The sequence below is a fragment of the Spermophilus citellus genome (genome assembly GCF_964194105.1).
Source record: "Spermophilus citellus genome assembly, chromosome: 15".
NCBI lineage: Eukaryota > Metazoa > Chordata > Mammalia > Rodentia > Sciuridae > Spermophilus > Spermophilus citellus.
In genome coordinates this window covers 95,780,510-95,799,840 of record NC_138195.1, presented here as the reverse complement: position 1 = coordinate 95,799,840, position 19,331 = coordinate 95,780,510, and the positions used below count along the sequence as shown (strand labels likewise).

At 55.4% G+C, this 19,331-nt stretch overlaps 1 protein-coding gene across 1 annotated transcript in view; it reads left to right on the top strand.

Annotated features, from left to right (window-relative positions):
• TCERG1L (transcription elongation regulator 1 like) overlaps nucleotides 1–383 on the top strand; it is a gene marked incomplete at both ends in the record, with an annotated part of 174,005 nt that extends 173,622 nt beyond the window's left edge. Inside the window, one exon of the mRNA XM_081268127.1 lies at nucleotides 227–383. Within this exon, the coding sequence (XP_081124253.1) occupies nucleotides 227–383 (157 nt within the window). The remainder of the gene's footprint in view (nucleotides 1–226) is intronic.
• Between the last annotated feature and the right edge of the window lie 18,948 nt (nucleotides 384–19,331).

The following is a 19,331-nucleotide window of genomic DNA, read 5'->3' as shown; positions in this document are numbered from 1 at the left end:
CTCAGGTATCCAGTTCCTTCTGTGCTGCTTCAGGAGGCTGAGGCAGGAGGATGGGAAGTTTGAGTCCAGACTCAGCAACTTAGTTAGCGAGGTCCTAAGGACTTGGCGAGACCTTGTCTCAAAATATAACATAAAAAATGAGCTGGGGATGTGTCTCAGTGGTGAAGCCACCCTGGATTGAATCCCCATTCCAAAAAAGTAAAAAGAGAACTCTTTCTTTTTTCAGGACCACATTTAAGGAGTTTGCTGAGAAGTATGGTCAGGATCAGAGGTTTCGACTTGTTCAGAAAAGAAAGGATCAGGAGCATTTTTTCAACCAATTTATACTAATCCTTAAGAAACGGGACAAAGAAAACAGACTAAGGCTACGGAAAATGAGATGAGTCTGTGGAAAATTCAGTAAGTCCACGGGCAGCTGAGAGCGTGGTGAGGGGCCAGGCATGGAGCATGGCCAGCGGGGGCCTCCGCATGGCGGGGGGCCGAGGCCTGGGGGCTCCTTCTCAGAGGATTACTGTTTCATATTGAAGCTCTCTTTTGTACAACATTCCGAGTTTGACGCATTTCTAATTGCCATGATACTGTTGATTCCTTAATTGTTTTAATTATGCAAATTTACTTGTAATATACACAGATTATAAGCCCACTGCAGGTTTGTAACAAGGAGAAACCATCTATAATAATCTTGGGGTGTTTTCTTCATGGAAAAGATTACCTGGGACTTCCCGGGCACCTTTGCAAGTTGCTCCGCCCTGTGGGGAGTCTCTGTGTGGCAGGAAGTCCCCTCGCTCCAGCGCACCTTGGTCTCTGTCTCATTTCTGAGTAGTAGAATAGGGTCTCATTGCTCATCATAGTGACAAGAGAACATTCCACACGTGAACCCCGCACCACCTGCGGTGGCCACAGGTGACTGCCCATTCTTCCCTGAGGGGCGTCCAGGCCAGAGGCAAGGAGCCACGCTGGCCGTCCGTCAGAGGTCCTACGACAGAGAATTATTTTGTACAAAATCATCATACTAATATTTGAGTTATTTTTATTGTATGCCCAGAGTTTGCATGAGATTTTTCTCATCATCTTTGTATAAAAATTTTAAATTTTTTTTAATCAATAAATATTTTAAGCCAGTGTGTTTTGTGGCAGAGATTTCTATCATAAGCAGTAAAATTGTATGGACTAGAGACGCAGATCTCAGAAGACTCGGGTGGGAACTGTGACTCGCGGGAGGTGAGGGCCCTGAACCTCAAAGGCCCCTGGCAGGCTCTCCAGCCCTGGGCGGGGCAAAGATGGCGAGAGGGCTCTTCTCATCTGCAGGTCAGTTATTGCCTGTCGGCCCTCAGGGAGCAGCGAGGGCCTCCTTGCCTCCTGCTCCTCCGTACGCACAAGAGCACTTTCTGCCACGTGCACCAGAATGTCGCTGGGACCTTCCTGGGACATGCCCTGGCTTTCACAGCTGAGTGGTTGGTGTGTCACCGCCGATGTCAGCGACTCCAGCTGCCTGGGCCTGGGCTTCGGATCAGGGCCCTGAGCGAGCTTGCCCAGGCCACGGCTCAGGCAGCATGGCAGGACCAGACTTCCAAGGACCCAGTGCCAGTTCAGGACCAGTCAGGTCCAAGTGGGAGCTAGAGACCGCCCGTCACCCCAACAGGCACCTTCCTGATGGGGAGAGGTGTGACTCTCTGGTGAAGGAGCCGGGGCTGGTGAGCTCAGATAACCGTGGGCAATGCAGACAGACAGAGCAGGCCCCCGCAGGGCTCAGCGAGCCCAGGAGAGAGGGCCCCGGCCTGACCAAGCTGAGCAGCCGCCCTGCTGGAGAGGGCACAGCGGTTCTGTGCTGCGAGTTGCTGGTGCCTGGTGGGAGGGCCACCTCGTGGGGCACTCCAGTGGGTGCACCGGGCCCAGGCAGGGTGGCCAGGTGCCGCAGGGGTTGGGTGGGAGGAGCTGCTGGGCCCCTGGGTTTGCATGGAGGGAGGCCCTCTCCCACCCACCAGGGAGAGGTGCCCCTTGAGGGCCACTGCTGGCAAGCCCACACCTGGCAGGGGCCGCTGACCTGACCACAGAGCAACCGGCCGCAACCTGATTGGCCATGTTGAGCTGGAGCTCATCCACCAGCCTCACGTGGGGTTTGCTCCGAGGGTTTCACAGGGAGGGAAAGGCCTGGACCAGGTGCCCTGGGCAGCTCTCACATCCCCTGGGGCTGTTCCCAGTGTGTGGCCTCTGCCTGGGGTTGGGCTCCCTGGCACCTCCCAACAGAGGAGGGGTGTGCAGGTGGATCTCGCCGAACCTCTCTAGTGCTGCTCCATCAAGAGTGCCCTGCATCTGTAGAGAAGTCTGTGCAGGGAACCGAAGCTGTAGAGGAAGGCAGTTCTGTGGACTGTGTCCTCCTCGCTGTGAAAGGCCCTGAGGTGTGGGCGGGGCTTGACGGGGCTGCTGGGGATCTGGAGAGTATGAGATCTGAAGGTCAGTGGTGAAGGGCTGCTTTCCATTGCTAAAACAAAACACCTGAGGCTGGGCAACCTTTACAGTGAAGAGATTTATTTAGCTCATGGTTCTGGAAGTCTGAGAGCTTTGGTGAAGGCTTCATGGCAGATGGCATCACAGTGGCAGAAGAGAAAGGGACAAGGAGCAGTGACATGGTGAGGCAGGAGGTCAGAGGGTGAGGAGAGGTCTGTCCTGCTCTCTTGGAGGAACCAGTCAGCAGGTACTACCTGGGTCCCCATGTGAACTGCACTAACCCTCTTTGTGGACAGGCCCTCAATGACTGATTGCAATCAATTGGATCATGAATGTCCCCAAAGTCCCCTGGGTTAAAGGCATGGTCCCCAGTCCAAGGCACTTTGAGGAGGCAAGGGAAGCTCGGTCACTGGGAGGGAACTTTTGAGGGGATGTTGGGTCCCCGCCCTCTGATGTCTCTTTTCTTGCTGGCTGTCATGAGGTGAAGTCGCCTCCTCTGCCACATGCCTCTGCCATGAAGTGCCACCTTGCCCCAGGACCAAAAGTAACCAGCCGACCAACAGGGACTGAAACTGCAAACTGAGCCCAGCCAACCTTTCCTCTTTTGGCATTTGCTTACATTGGGTATTCCGTCACAGTGGTGGAACCCGCCCAGCATACCTGGACCTCGCCTCTCAGGGGCCTCCCAGCAGAGACCAGGCTCCCAGCAGGTGCAGCTAGTGGGACCACTCAGCCGCATCCAGCAGAGCAGTGGGATGGCCCAGGGTGTGGAGATGCTCCTGTCCCTGCAGTGAGGGGTCAAATGCGGGGTGCACATGGGAGTGATCCTAGTGCCTTGGCCCGTGTCTTTCCCTGGATTCCTTGAGGGTAGCTTACTGACCAACACCAAAGCCACCATGGTGTCCAGGGTGCAGGGACACCTGAGCTGGACAGCTGTGCTCACCAAGGCTGGCGTGGCTGTGGCCACTGGGCACCCTCTGCAGGCCAGTCATGTGGGATCCTCTCTGTCCGTGGGACAGCCTGTTCTCCTAAGCACCCCTTAGGTGCTGGACCTGCTTCTCCCATCTCCACAGTCTCCACGATGGAGGTGGAATGAGCCCTCTGTTGCCATGTTTCTCAGCAGGGTCTTCTTCAACCTAGGACTTTATTTAGGAGGACGTAGTACAGTGATGGGCTCATGGCCAGGGATATCCCCAAGCACCCTCCTCCCAGATGCAGCCGGCTCCGGGGTCTGGAAGGGCTGAGAAGCCCGAATCCAGGAGGCAGGGTGCTGTCCCGGGGTCAGGGCACAGGCCTTAGGGCAGTGCCCACATGAGCAGCTGGCCCCCTGGAGTCATGGTGCGTGGTACTGGTCACCACGAAGTACATGGTCCTCTCGTTGGTGATGAAGCCCTCCCTCCCACAGCCCGGGGCTCGGTCACCTTGGTTCCCTTGAGGTCTGGGCTTGCTTCCTGGCCCCTCAGGCTCCTCCTGTCCTGAAGCACTGGGTGGAGCACATGGCTGCTGGCTGCCTGGACACGGCCTGCCAGCTGGTTCATAGGGAGGATGCGTCTGGTCGGGGCTTGCCAGGCTCTGTGGGCAGGGCTCTGGGGCTTAGCGCTGGCCAACAGGAGCTCACGGACTCCTAGAGTCAGAGGCAGGGAGACCTAGAGGCTGGTCACTGCTCTGCAGGGCGGGGGAGTGACGAGGAGAGCTGAGATCTCTGCACAGCATCCGAGTCTCTCCCTGGCTCTGGAAGAGGGAGCCGGGGCGACATTTCCACGGCCTTCTTCGTTGCCCCTGCTCCCACCCATCCCCATTACTTCTCAGGGTCCTGTGGATGGCTGGGCTGCCGGAGCTGACCTCACCTTAGAGTGACTTGGCCAGGGTCCCAGGGGCCCCAGGATGTGTCTTCCAAGGAGGGGGCCATGCCACAGAGCCGTTTGTCTCCCAGTTCCTCTCCCAGCATTTCCTACCTGCTGGGGCGATGGAGTCACACACATGGGCTCTGTGGCTTTCCCTTGGCCTGGCAATGAGGGAGCGGCAGGCAGGGGGTGGACAGTGGTTCCCACAGAGGAGAGGGTGTGGGTCGCAGCATGGAACCGCTGGCCACCATCATCAGCATTACGGTCATCACCCTCGATGGTGGCCACCAATGCCATACTGCACACAGCCATGCCCAGGCTGGCATCGGCAGCAGGATGTGGGGGTCCTGTGACTCCCAGGACCACACAGCGCCAGGCCTGCAGGAAGCCGCTAGAGTATGTTTTTATGCACAAAATCACAATTATGGTCCCGAGTATTCAAAGCTATAGAAAGGAGCTGACAGGAAGTCCCTGTGTTTCCATCTCCATCTCCATGATGCCTGTCTGTGAATCCACCGACATGCTGAGATGGAAGGCCAGCTTGGGTACAAACACAGAAGCCCTCGCCTGGAAGCCAAGCTTTCAACAGGTGATCCGGGCGTCTGAGGGCGAGGCGTCAATCACGTCCTCTTCAGGGCTGCAGATGGGATGACACATTTTGACTTCTGTACATGCACAGGCATTCTAGAAAGACAGCAGACCACTCGGTAGAACTCAAAGTTACGATTTTCTTTCATTCTTGCACACTATGTCTTAGTTGCATGGTGTAATGCGGATGTACTCAGCAGTGATCCCCAAGCTGGTAAAGAATGAATAATAGTAATAAATATCTTCCCGAGAGTCAGTCAGCTAGGTCTGGGCCAGCGAGTGTTGGAGGGGGATGGCCATGCTGTCCTGGACACAGCCTCAGCTGCGAGCCCCAGGGTGTGGCCTGGGGCTGGGTCCTGCCTGTGACCTGGACCTCTCGGTGGCCTGTGGCTTTGTCTCACTGACCCTGACCTTATTTCTGCCCTTCCCCTGGACTCAGCTGCTCTCACATCTGCACTGGGCCTCTGTGGGGGCTCCCTGCCCATGGTACCCCCTCTTCACGTTCAGCTGTGCTGCCAGCGCTGTCCCTTCCCGGGCACCTGGAGCTTCCACCCAGCACAGGTGCCCCTTGGGAGCACAAACCTCAGCTGAGGGTCCAGAGAGGACACAGGCCCTGGGCCCTATGGCCTTGAGTGATGGCCGCAAGAGTGGGCCTGGGAGACAGCCACAGCACTCTGGGACAGGCACCCCAGCAGGTCCGCTCCGGCCGTCTCTGGCCAAGCGGTTCTCTCCTCCTCGCTGCTTGGGGCCCCACCCTTAACCGTCCTGGTGTGGCTTCATCGTGTGATGTGCTCCAGAATTCATCAACGTAAGGGAAACCCGCTCAATCGCATTTTCTGAACACTTAGACTCTGCTCTGCTTACCTTTCCCCATCAGGTGAGGAAAGTGAGACCGGTTGAGGCTCCTGGTGGCTCAGCAGGTGCTGTCGGGACCCGGGTGGAGTTGGCCCGGAGGCCGGTGCTCGCAGCCACTGGGCTCCCCTGGCACAGTAGGCAGGGCCCGCTGCCTACCTGGGAGAGCCCGCCCATGACGGGGTGGTGTGGACGGAGGATGGCCCCGGGAGGAGAGGGATTCGACACTGCCCAGGACAGCAGAACCGGAGGCAAGCATTTCCACGAGTGCTGAGTCTCACCTCCGGTGAGGGGAGCCCCCGCTTCCTCTGTTTCCCAGCAGCACACTGACAGCAGTTTGTGGTCATCAGAGCGACAGGACGCCAGGGCTCTGCCCAGGGACAGGCCAGGCAGAGCTGAAGTCACCCTGTGTGCCACCTGCACATGTGGCTCTGTTCCTCTGGCCTGGTCTGATGGGGGGTCTGCTCCCCTGAACCTTCTCCACAGTGGGGGACGGGCACTGAGCTGCATGGCGTGCCAGGCCAGGCCCTGCTCCTCACTCAAGGCACCTCCCTTGGGGCTGCCACCCGGTGAGGAGGCCCAGCTGACCGGCTGGCCATGTGTCAGCTCCCGTCTCCAGGTGGCATCAATACGTGAGCAAGGGAGTGAGCCGTGGGGGATTCTAACCCAGCCTTTGAGAGACACCAGCTGACAGCCAGGGCAGCTGACGTCAGCCTTGTCCAGTCACAGCCATGAGCAGACCAAGAGCTGCTGCTGCTGTAAGCCATTGCGTCTCAGGGGAATTTGGTGTGCCGCCTCTGTGACTGAAGCCACCCTGTTTCAAATGACGGTGACCCTTGATCTGTGAAGAACTCAGAAACTAACCTTAGTGGGTAATTCAGCAAGACAGCTCCTCCAGCAGACTGGGCTGGGCACCTTGCCCCTGCCTCATGGGGTCCCTCAACTGTCCTCTGCCCTCTCTACCCAGAAGACCCTGGGGTTTAGGAGACAGGCGTCCGCCACAGCCACCTGATCCAAAGTCTTACACCCAGCGGGCCCGCCCAGGGCAGGGCACACGTGGGTGGCACGTGGGTGGCAGGGGTACACCAGGTCTGCATCTCTTTCCCACGGGGATGGCCTTTCACACCAGCCCTTGGTCCCCAGGGCCAGGTAGCCCCTTGAGAGCTCTGCTGGACTTTCCCTGTCCACCCCCATCCTTCCACACCCTAGTGTCCCTGCTCACACTGGTGTATCTTTCGGCAGAAGTGTGGCCCTGTCACAGTAAAGCCGAGTTGGACAGCTTGCTGGACATTCTCAGCGTGACTCTGGGCATCTCTTGTCCCTGATCAGTTACCTGTAAGTTTTTTTCATGTTTAATTTGGGAGCAGTCATGGGGGCATCTCCACATTCATCCCCCGTGTGGCCTTCCACCCCACAGGACCAGGTTCCAGTGGCTGAGATGCCCGTTGCCCCTGAGGCCAGGAAGCCCACAGGTGACTTGGGCGGCTGGAGGCTCTGGCAGTGTGAGGGCTGAGCTGGAAACGCGCACTGCATCTCTGTTCCTGCTCTGAACCCTGGGGCCCCAGACAGGAGGTGTCAGGCGGGAGAGCGGCCGCCCCCGTTGACTTAGCACACGCTGCTGGGTCTCCAGTACAGTTTGAGCTGGGCGGTGTGTGGATCTGCAGTGCTGGCCGAGGCCATCCTGGAGTGATGAACGACGTCCAGCAAAGGCACTCGCTGGGCACTCTCAACCCACCGTGACCTCGGTTTGCAAAGCATGATGAGAAGAGCTGCTGCGGGCTCCGAGGCCTGCTCCTCTGTGCGCTAAAGTTTGTGATCAAGTGACCCTCACCAAAGCCCTGCGTAGGCATTTTGCTCTGAGCACTGAGGGTTAAGCCAGAGTCAGAGACTGGGCTGAGACGGACACTCTCTGCAGGCGAGCAGCTGAGTCAGCTCCTTCTCCCTTCGCCCCAGCCGCCAGGCCGCTGCCCGCACACATCAAGAGGTCCTGCTGCACCCTTGCCCCAGGACTTCCACAGCCACTGTTCTTTGACACCAAAGGGGCAAAAGGGACACTTTCAGGAATGGTTGTGGTCAGGAGTTTTCTCTGGGCTCCTGGAATTGGGGGAGAAGCCGAGGGAGCTTTGGGGGTGAGGTGGGGGTTCCCCATTGGCACACAGCAATGCCGTTTTCCATGCACCACAGCTCTCGGGAGCTGAGGCACACTGCCAGGCCAGCTTGATCTGGAAGTCCAGATTGGCTCCAGGGTGGGAACAGGACCCCCTCTGTACAGCTCAGTCCTCGGTGTGCAGGCGTCCCCGCTGCTCCCGCGTGGGACGGGGTTCTGGCCAGGACCCACAGACAGTCCCCAGCTCCCATTCCTCATGGTCCAAACACCCTCCCTGGGAGCTTGGGGCTCCACTTCTTGAGAGAGCTGCACCCAGGTGGTGAGGCCTACACCAGCCTCAGTGCCCCATGCACCGCCAGCCAGTGCTGAGCTCCCCACAGTCAGTGCCCCTCCACCTGGGCAGCTCTCAGAAGGCTCCCTTCTGACGGGAGGCTGAGGCAGGAGGATTGCCAGTTTAAAGCCAGCCCCAGAAATTTAGTAAGGCCCTAAGTAACTCAGCAAGACCCTGTCTCTAAATAAAATATATATATATATATTAAAAAGAAAATGGCTTGGGGTGTGGTTTAGTGGTTAAGCACCCCTGGGTTCAATCCCTGGTACAAAAAAAAAATAGATTCCCTCCTGGGGTGCCCCTGTCCAGAGGTTCAGCACACTCAGTGGGCCCAGCAGCCTTGCTCACCTGGTGGGGATGTCCCAGACTGTAGGCTCCAGCTAGTGTCAAAAACCAGCCCATCTGGGGACAGTGGCTGGGACTCTCATGAATGTAACTTTGCCATTTGCTGTTATTATACCTGGGCAGAGCTGGGAGGGAGGGAGCAGGAACAGCCCTGGTGCCCTGGTGCTCCACGGTGGCCAGGGACACTTGTGTCCACTTCATGTACACTCACTGGAGGCCAAGAGACTTGGACCCCATACCCTGGACTCTTGAGCTCTGTCTGCACAACAGCCTCATGCTGTCTCTTCCTGTGGCAGGGCTGCTGGGCAGGTGTCCTTGTGTGGAAGCCCATGTGGGGCCAGATGACCGCTGAATACTCTGTGGGTCAACAGGCTACAGGACATTTGCTGAAGGTCATGGGGGAGGAAAAGTCTTAACACTGGCCTCTGCCTCCTCCTTAACACCCCTGTGCCCAAATCCCTCCTCTGCCAATACAGACCCGGCCTCCTCCAGAGCTCCTGTCTGCTGGGAGGGCTGGGAGCAGAGTGCTGCCCAGGCCCCGGCTCAGTTCACGTGGCACACAGCAGCTTCCGTCTTGGTGTATTGCACGTAAGGCCATGTCCCTGCTGCTGGGGCACAGCAGTGTCCCCCACCATTCCTGCCCACTAAGCAGGCACCTGCTCACCATGGCTCGGTCAGTGCTGGGTACAGACAGGCCCGCAGTGCCCACGCAGAAGGCTCTCTTGTTTTATGACTCGTGCCTTTTGATTTCCCCTGTGTTTTGTGACCTGCCACATTCCTGGCAGGTATTTGTGTTAAGAGTGAAGATCACTGGACCCAGCATATGTCATTCCTGTATCTGCTGCCATAGCCTGTCCCTCTTCTATCACAGAGTGGCCTGTCCACACTCACCCATCCCAACAAGCAGGGATTGTGCAAGGAACAGGTTGAGTTGGGATTTTAGTTGGCCAATTGGAGCAAGAAGGTGTTCTACGTGGAACTTTCCAATATTGGAAGCCTTCTTGGGTTATCAAAAACAGAAACCCCTGGGCTGGAGATGCGGCTCAAGCAGTAGCGTGCTCGCCTGGCATGCGTGCGGCCTGGGTTCAATCCTCAGTACCACATACAAATAAAGATGTTGTGTCCGCTGAAAACTAAAAACAAATATTAGAAAAAAATTTCTACCCCGCCTCTCTTAAAAAGAAAACAAAAAACAGATATCCCCTGGGGGTTGTGTGCTCTGGAAAGTGGGGCCTGGGGTCAAGCTGTCCTGACATGGTACCATTTACCCTGGGTTGAGCCAGCAGAGGCAAGCTAGGCCCCACTGATGTGGGTACAGGTATATATGTGGGGCTGGTGCCTGGGTGTGTGTGCACACCTGTGAATGTGTGTGTGTGTGTGAATACCCAAGGGCCCAAAATAGTTTGACTTTCTGTTATGGTTTACATGTGGGGTGTCCCCCAAAAGCTCCTGTGTGAGCCAGTGCAAGAAGGTTCAGATGGGGTTATGAGACGCTTGACCTAAGCAGTGGGTCGCTGGGTGGTGACTGCTGGCTGGTGGGGTGTGGTGGAGGAGGTGGGTCCCTGGGGCCTGCCTTCCAGGTACATATTTTGTCCCTGGTGAGTCTCTCTTCCTGTTGCCCTGTCCTGAGCTGCTGTCCCCCTCCACCCCCTCCACCTGACGGTCTGCCTCACCTCAGGCCCAGAGCAATGGAGTCAGCTGCCTGTGGGCTGAGACCTCTGAAACCAGGGACGCCAAACACAAGTTTCCTCCTCTCAATTAGCTCCTGTCGGGTCTGTTGGTCACAGGGCGAACCAGCAGACTCACACGCCCCGCCGTCTCCCACCTCTCTCTAAGGTTCAGGGGCTCTCCCCACAGAGGGGCACAGCTCACAAAGGGAACACGGAGGCATCCGCGTCTCGGCCTCGGGCAGCGCTGCCCGGAGCTGTCGGTTCCACAAACTCCTTTCGATGGAGGCCTCTCCTGGGACCGGCCTTGGCCTGCCATCATTGTTGGAGCGAGAAACTCAACCAGGGCAGATAGAAGTCGAGGAAATGAAGACAAACAGGAAGCTCCTTCCCGAGAGAGAGCAAATTACCTCTCCATACTTTCAGAGAGTGCAGCATCGGCTTCGGCCGGGATCTCACTTGATTCATCTGCACGTCCATCCAAGACAGATCTCTCCATTTTAGTCCCCTAATTCCTCCTGTGAAGTCCCAAAATGTGGGCGTGCCATATGTTCTCTGCAATAAATCACCTCCTGGCGAAGTGTGCTGAGGAATGAATCATTTTTACTACCATCCCCGCTTCCTGCACTCCTCCAACACTCGCACTTAATAACAGAGTCAGAGATCTGCGCCCTCATTTTTTGGTAGCTCAGGCTGACAGAATTGAAAGGTTCTCGATTCAAATGTGCTTGCAAAGGTGTCGTCTTCACTGACTGTGTCCTCCCTCGCAGGGATGAAAAGACCAATAGTGATCTGCTCCTGGTACTGAGTGAGGATGTGCATGTCACAGGAAGAAGTCACCTGCCTGCTGGACAGCAGCTACCCCCTGGCATTCCAGTGTACCTCTGCGTGGGGCTCCTCCAGGACTGTGCTCCCCCAGGAAGTGCTCCCTCCAGGACACAGGGATCACCTGCTGAATGCTGTTCATGTGGGCTCTGTGCAGGGCCGGCCACTATAGCTCATGTTCACTGCCATTAAATTTTGGTTAAATCACAGGCCCAGGACCATAATGGCAAGACATAAAAGAGGCCCACAAAATATTCTGAATTTTTAGGTTTTATTTAGGATATAAAAGAAGTATTTATTATGGTCCTACACATAATAAATACTTCTTGCCATCTGCATCATCGCTGCGACCTAGCCCACACTTTAGGGAGGGAAATGGTCCATAAAGCCCTCAGCTGCTCTGCTGTGAGTGCACGGACACGGCTCAGTACCCTGGAAGCAGATGAAGTTTTCCCGGCCTTTGCTTGCAGCCGTGGGCGTCAGCAGCAGCAGTAAATTGCTCCTTGTGCTGATTCATCGGGTCTGCCCCCCTCGGCCAGCCAGCCCTCTGGCACTGTGGCGTCTTCTCAGGAAGTCAGGCCAGTAAACTCTGGGGTGACAGCCAAGGGTGCCTGCCCAGGTGGGGTCCCCACCTTCTCTCCAGCTGTGGACGACAGAGATCTGAGTCACGTGGGGTCACTTCCCAAACACTGGGTGCCACCAAGTGCCAGAGCCTATGTGTCCCGGGGCAGAAACACTCAGACCATCCTCTGCCCTTGGAAGGCTCAGAGAGCAAGCGGCAGAAGGAGCATGTCACATCTGCGGTGAGAGGGAGCCACGATGCTGCATGACCCTCTGGGCGGCTTCCTCTGAGAACGTCCATGGGCCACTTGTGCGGTCCTCACGTGGACCCCCCAAGGCGACCGCTCCCATTTCATGCTGGGGAAACTGAGTCGTGGTGAGGCAGTGAGGACTCAGGCTGGGCCCAGAGCATGTCCAGGCAGACAGGGATGCCTAAGTGCCCAGCCAGTCCTCTGCAAGGCCTCCAGCAGCAGGTGGGAGGTGAGACCCACAGAGCTTCTGCTCTCATCCCTGGGCCGTGTCCACACACTGGGTCTCCCCACAGTGCCCGCAGAGCCCTCAGGGCTGCACTATGCCCCTTGGAAGCTCAGCAGAAGCAACTTGCCCAGCGCAATCCATCTGCTGCCCACAGACCTCAGTTTCCCTCCTGGGCCTGCAGACGGTCAGAGAGCCCAGGTTTGCCGACGAGCGTGGCAAGGTGTTTAAACTCACAGCCTGAGCTTCTCCCGCCAGGTAGCAGTTCCCGTGTGGTGGAGGCTGCAAGGTGAGCAGCGTCGCTGGGTTTCAGAGTGGCTCCAGTGCTGCAGGCATGGCCTTGGAGAAGTCCTTGTCCCCCAGGGAGGGCTATGGGCTGGCTCCTGGACCTGGAGGAGCTGGGGGTGGGGCAGCTGGGGAGCTGGCAGGTGTGGGAAGGGAGTCAGCCTCCACCAGCCTGAGCGGGGAGGACACCGGCCCTGGCCATGATGGCTGTGTTTAATTGCCCCTGCAGAGGTATTATTACCATCCCATCCTCTTATTTTTCAGGCTGAGATAGGAGAGAGAATATATACCCTGATTATGCACCATATAATGTATTAAGCCAGGAAGGCCTTAAAATTAAAACATTTAAAAAGAACTATCTAGGGAGGTAGTTAAAATCCATTTAAATCCTTATCAAATAATGAAAATATCTTCAGAAAAAAACGTCAGCCTCTTAGCTGTGTGTTTACCTCCAGGACCATTTGTAATTTTAGCATGAGCCTAAAGATGAATGTGTGTGAAAACATTAAGAATTTAGAAGCCACATGTTGGAGGCAAGTGAAGGGTGGGTCCCTTAAAGGGTCTTGAACCTTGCAGGGGGTTAGTGGCTGTGGAGCACCTCTGCCTTGGGTTCCAGAGTCCTTCTAGGGTCCCGTCCCAGCCCGTCCCCCAGCACACCTGAGGCATTGCTTTTCCCAGAAGGACGGGTCCTTCCTGGCTGGTGGGCAGCAGCTGTCCAGGGTGCACACCGCCTGGGCCGTTCCCTTCTCCCTGGGATTGGGAGTTTGGGTCCCTGAGTTCCTGAGCTGCCTTCTGCTCTGCATTCCAGGCTGTCTCTGGCACAGAAAGACTGCGTGGTTTGGGTGGGTACTGCACCAGCAGTGCTAAGATGCAGTGGCTGTTCCCAGGACCCCAGGAGAAGGGACATGGTACCTGGTGCAGCCTCCACTCAGTACCTTGTGCCTCGCCCTGTGGGCAGGTGCTGCAGCCCAGCCTGGCCGGCCCAGCCTGGCTCCATCCCTCAGGTGTCCCTGTGCTTGGTGCTATTGCCAGTGGGTACCCAACCCAGGGAATCTGTTCTGTTCTTCTCACTATCTGGACACCAGTATTCAGTGGCCTGGACACATGGCTTCTCTGAGGGAGAAGCCGGGCGAGCTGAGTTCCTATGCCCTCAAAGGCACGGAGGATGGCCTGCTGGGAGCACGGCCCGGGGCAGGATGCTCTTCTCTTGCTCTCCAGGCACAGACGTTGCAGGGACGTGGCCCATGAGTGCACAGCCCAAGTGGAACAAGCCACAGGGAGGAGGAGAGCTGGGCAGCAAGGACGTGTGTGTGCATGTGCATGTGTGTGTTCACATGTGTGAGCTCTGGGAAGAAAGAGGGCAGGATCCAGGCCCTGCCCGGCAGGACCTCAGGCTTCCTTTCAGGGGGAAGCAGCTTCTCCAGCAGGAGCCGTACTGTGCCTGCTTCTACTCTGAAAGATGCAAGTGTTCCCTAACTTGGGCCCTGGAATTATGAAATCATATTACCTTTTTTAAATATTAATTTTATTTTGCCATAAAAGTCTTTTGTTTAATGAGTGCATGAACAGGAACATCTTGCAGCTATCGTATAAGGGGATCTCAAGCAGGTGCGCAACACTGCAGACATCTCCAGAGGAGGGTGGTCAGGGCAGGGACAATTCTGAAACACTCTCCTGGGCCTGAAGACCAGCCAGGGCCAGCAGCAGGAAGTCAGCTGGCAGAGGGCAGGCTGGGCGGGGCAGGACCTGCTTGCCTCTAGGAGGGCTCGAACCTCTGCCCCACCTTTAGGGCCTCCCAAACCTGAGTCCAGGCCCGCCTCCGCCTCTGCACTGCCCCTGAGGGTCTGGTTTTCCAACCTCTGCCCTCCTCACATGAGGGTAAACAAGTGGCTCTCTCTGCACACCATCATGGTTGCCCAATTTCTACTTTGGAAAAGCCCTAAAACTACAGAAAGGTTGAAAAACAACACAACGTGCCCTCCCACGTTTGCGGTCTCTCAGCATTCTGCCAAGCTGTGCTCTTGCTCTGTCTGTGTCGGCTATCTGGTGTCCAGATAGTGAGAAGAACAGAACAGATTCCCTGGGTTGGGGACCCACTGGCAATAGCACCGAGCACAGGGTCTCTGAGGGATGGAGCCAGGCTGAGCTGCAGCACCTGCCCACAGGGCGAGGCACAAGGTACTCAGGGAGCCGAGGCTGTACCAGGTACCATGTCCCTTCCCCTGGGGTCCTGGGAACAGCCACTGCATCTCAGCACTGCTGGTGCAGCACGCACCCAAACCCCCCACAAAAACACTTCCATTTTTTTCTAGAGCATTTAAAAGTGAATTTAAAACCTCTTTTACCCTTGAACCCTTAGCAAGTCATCCACCGGATGACACGTCTGAGAGCCACATGTGGGTTCCACCCATTTAAATAAATGTTCTCTGTTAGAGTCTGTAAACAAGTCGGGATGGCGCCTGGCATTTTACCAGAGGGAGTGGTTTATGAGGTGGCGCCAACGAGCCATTAAGTGTGGAGATTCCTTATTGGTTGACTGCTGTATCTAGTTTATGTTAATTAAGATAAGCTGTGTGGAATGTATATATACCCCTCCCATCCTACAATAAACGGCTCCCACTGTATCAATGTACATGAGTTGCTCGTCACCCCCCCACCCCGGGTTATTTTGCTGCAGCTGGACTGCAGCAGTTCTCATGCTTTTTCTCCTCCACAATCCAATCAAGCCTTACTCCCTCCATATGCTGCCAGGTCTCTTTGGACACTAAGATCCAGAGCTCCCACCTTCCACGTCACCAGCTCCCACCACCACATCACCGTGCTCTCCTCATGGGTTGTTTGGGGCCAGGGTCTGTTTTAGTCAGTTTTTTGTTGTTGTTGTTGCTGTGACCAAAAGACCTGGAGAGAACAATTTTAGAGGAGGAAAAGTTTATTTGGGGGCTCGCAGTTTCACAGGTCTGAGTCCACAGACAGCAGGCTCCATTCCCCCGTGGAGCTCCAGGTGAGGCTGGACATCGTGGGAGAAGGTTATGGTGGAGGTCAGCAGGTCACAAGGTGATCAGGAAGCAGAGAGACTCCACTCTCCAGATACAAATGTATAATCCAAAGCCACCCCCAAGCCCACCTCCTCCAGCCATCTCCGCCTGCTTCCAGCGACCACTCAGTTAATCCCACCAGGGATCAGTTCATTGATTAGGTCATTTCTCCTCAGGGCCTTCTTGCATTGTCTCACTCAGGAGCTCTGGGGACACCTCACATACAAGCCATAGCAGCTTCTGCAGGCGTCTCTGCTGAGTGTGCAGCGAGGAGGTGCCTCCAGGAGGCGCCGGCCGCCCTGTGTTCTGGGGAACCACGTGCAATCCCATCACTCCCCTGGGCCGTCTCCTCTTCCCCAGAAGCCTACCTTCTTCCCTTTGCCTTTGTAAAGTGTGCACACCTGTGACCTCAGGACCCTGTCCCCCACCTCCTGCCCTCCGGCAGCTGGCTGCGCAGTGTCCCTGAGGCCTGCTGTGCTGGCACTCTCCACAGAGCCCGCTGCCCGTTGCCTCCCGTGGTTGTGGTGGAGACAGTTTCATTGTGCTGCAACCCACCACTGTCACGACTCTTTGTGACGCCCAAATTGTCTCAAATTTAGCCTGTGGGAGGCCCTGGAGGCAGCTGGGTGTCCTCCCTTCATTCGTCTTGGGCATCTCCCTATGTCCTGGCACCTGGTCCCAGGCTCACCCAGTGCTCACCAGCACCAAACTGGTCACCAGTCGTTTCTCCATGGATCCTGGCTCCTGTCGTAGACAGACAGGAGATGATGTACATGTGTCTGTCCCCATACACACACCCCTCATACATGTACCATGCACACGTCATGCCTACACACAGCACACAGCATGCACACATCCATGGACATCATACCTACACACAATGCGCATGTATGACATCCATGCATCCACACTCATCCTTTTACACATGTCATGTCTACAGGAAACATACATCACAGTTATGTGCAAATATACCTACATATGTGCACACCATGCATACTTAAAATACACACCTACAACATCACACATACATACACATCAGGCTTACACACAAACATACACATCATACTTGCAAAGACATACATAACTCCATAAACTCACCCCATGTATGCCTACACACACACACACACACACACATGTCATGTGTACTACATTATGCACACATACACATATCATTATTGGGTTTTGTCTATTTACATTATATTTCATTTTTTGTTTATTATTATTTTTATTTTGGTACCGGGGATTGAACCTATGGCACTTAACCACTGAGCCACATTCCCAGACTCCCTTTTTAAAAATATTTTACTTAGAGAACAGGTTTTTCTGAGTTGCTTAGGTCCTCACTAACTGCTGAGACTGACTTTGAACTTGCAATTCTCCTGCCTCAACCTCCCAAGTCGTTGGGATTACAGGCGTGTGCCACCAAGCCCAGCTTATTTATATTTTATAAAACATTGAGACCTTTAAAGCCATGGGTTCCTACTGATACCTCTGATCTGAAACCAGTGACTCAGATGCCTCACACACCTCCTTCCTTCCTGCATTTGTGTCTGTCTTCTCTCAAAGTAAGAACCTTTTTATCCACTAAGATCCCTATTCACTTGCTCTTTCCCACAACACACAGGAACAGTTTCAGAATTACTTTGTCGTTGCCACTATCAACAGAAATCCTCATTAAAATTCAAGACCTTTGGTTGGTGTCCTCAGAATATATCCCATTAAGTTAAAAAAAATATCCTGAAAGGTATATCAATTATTTTTGTGCTATAAATTTGATGTATACTTTGGTTCAAGTATTATGGTTTGAATTCAATGTTGTGGCTGGCTTTCGCCCTCATCCTTTCTTAGCTAATTTTTAAATGTGAAATATTTATGTGGTTGGGATCATGGCTAACAGGCCAGCCAGAGGTCTGACTCCTGCCCTCCTGACCGGCTCTGGGCTCCAGGCTCCTCCACCTGGGCCCTTCCTTTTTCTCACTAAAGAGCAAGGCCTGGTCACCTCCCCTGTTGGTGGAGCCCTCCTTCCTCCAGCGAGGCCTCTGGGCTCCCTCCAGCCCTGCTGACCTGAATGGTGATGGGCGGGGCCAACGCGGGGAACGTCGCTTGCCAAGGGAGGAGGCCCCCCAACCCTGGGCTCCTCTGCACCACGGACAGGACAGTGTGGGCCTGCACCAGCCTGAGGCGCTACGTGACAGTGACGCCTGCCCCTGGAGCAGCCGGTGGCATGATGTGAGTGGGGCCGGGTGTGAGTGTGGGAGGAGCCCAGAGGTGTCCACAGTCCTGATGCGTCACCCTCCATCACAGTGGAGCCGCAGGAATCTCTCTCAGTTCCCCGCTGTCTGAAAGTGCCTGCTGTGAGCTGCTCGGTGGGCCTAGGAGGGCCTGCCACTCCACCTACCCATCTGTCATTTGATTGCTTCTAAATCTTGAGATCAGTTCAGATGAGCTTTCCCCATCCAGGTCCAGGGAGGATGCTGACATTGGTAGAAGCCACAAACAAAGCACCAACATTCGGTCAGGACTGAAGACGACCTCAAAGCTGCTTGCTCGGAAACCTCTGCTCCAGCTGCAGCCTGGGCTGAGAAAGCCCCGCGGAGTAGCCTGAGACCTTACAGTCACATGCTGGTGGCAGGCCACCAAGCAGAAAGGAACCCACACATGACAGCTTTTGTCCATGGCTGCTGGACAGGCTCAGGTACAGGTGGGAGTTGGATACCTGTTCCTATGTTCCAGTGAGAATTCCTCATGGGCAGAAGGCCCTGTGAGTGCTGTCCCCTGCCCTGGGCCCTTCCACAATGCTGAGAAAATGAGGTTTTAGATTAACGTCCATCTACTCTGCCCCCTCAGTTGAATGCCACCTGAACTCATCGACGTGCTGGGCTCAAGGCCTGTACAAATATCTGCTATTAATGTCCAGAGTCAGTGATCTGCCATGAATGTTCAGAGCCAGTGCCGTGCACTGTCTTTCTGTGACAAGGTCTTCCGTTTTGGACTCCAAGGTTCTAAAAGTAAAGTGGGGTGAGACTGGTTTGGGAGAACACTGATGGATTCCCCACTGGCGTATTGCACCTGCTGCTCAGGGGCTGTGTGGTTCTGGGGGAGCCGCCAGGGAGCAGCACTCTGCCCCTGAACTTTATCCCCACTGGGCAGCCTGCAGTGGAAGGGCTCCTCAAGCACCCAGAGGCCCTGTTGGACAATACAGCTGCCCACGAGTGGGACCAGCTCTGCCCAGGACTGACTGTGTACCTACTGTTCAGAGCCTGGCCTTGGGGAAGCCCAGGGATGGTCTGAGGCTCTCCAGGGTTTAAGCCAGAATTGCAGACCCGGGGACCCATTCTTCCTAACTGATCCCACAAAGCACACTGTGCACTGATTGTCACTGGGGAACAGGCCTTCCGAGGAGTGGCTTCCTACCTCCCAGGCCTCTCCTGTTGTGAGGGTGTCCAACCTGCCCCGAGAAGCAACCTTGGTGAGCGTGTTTGTCACAGGGGCTCTGGGAAGGCTGTCACGGAGCTGCTGTGGTGGCTGGCCTCTTCTTGGTGACCTACTTGGGGTAATGAGGCTCCTCCCACCTCACTGCAGGAGAACCAAAGGAGATGGTGGGCCTGAGCATCACTCATGAACAGCAAGGGTCCGAGTTGGAAAGGAGCTCGGCTGTTTCCCCCCAGAGTGTTTGCATGTGCAGGATGGGGGCCCAAAGCTAACTGAGAGCCAGGGTCCCTGCCTCACACAGCTCTGAGTTAAACCTCATTTAGTTTCTGCTTATACCTAAGGGTACAGGACCGTGCTTACTGATTTCTGTTTCCCTGAGACTGATTGCATTTAAAATTCTCAACAGAATCTGTTGCATTGGATTATCACTGGCCAACCCTGAGTTTTCCTTCTGTGAACTGTACTAAGCATGTATACAGAATACAGTAACTTGCTCCTTCTTTTTTGAAAATAGACATCTGTTGTTTTATATTTCCA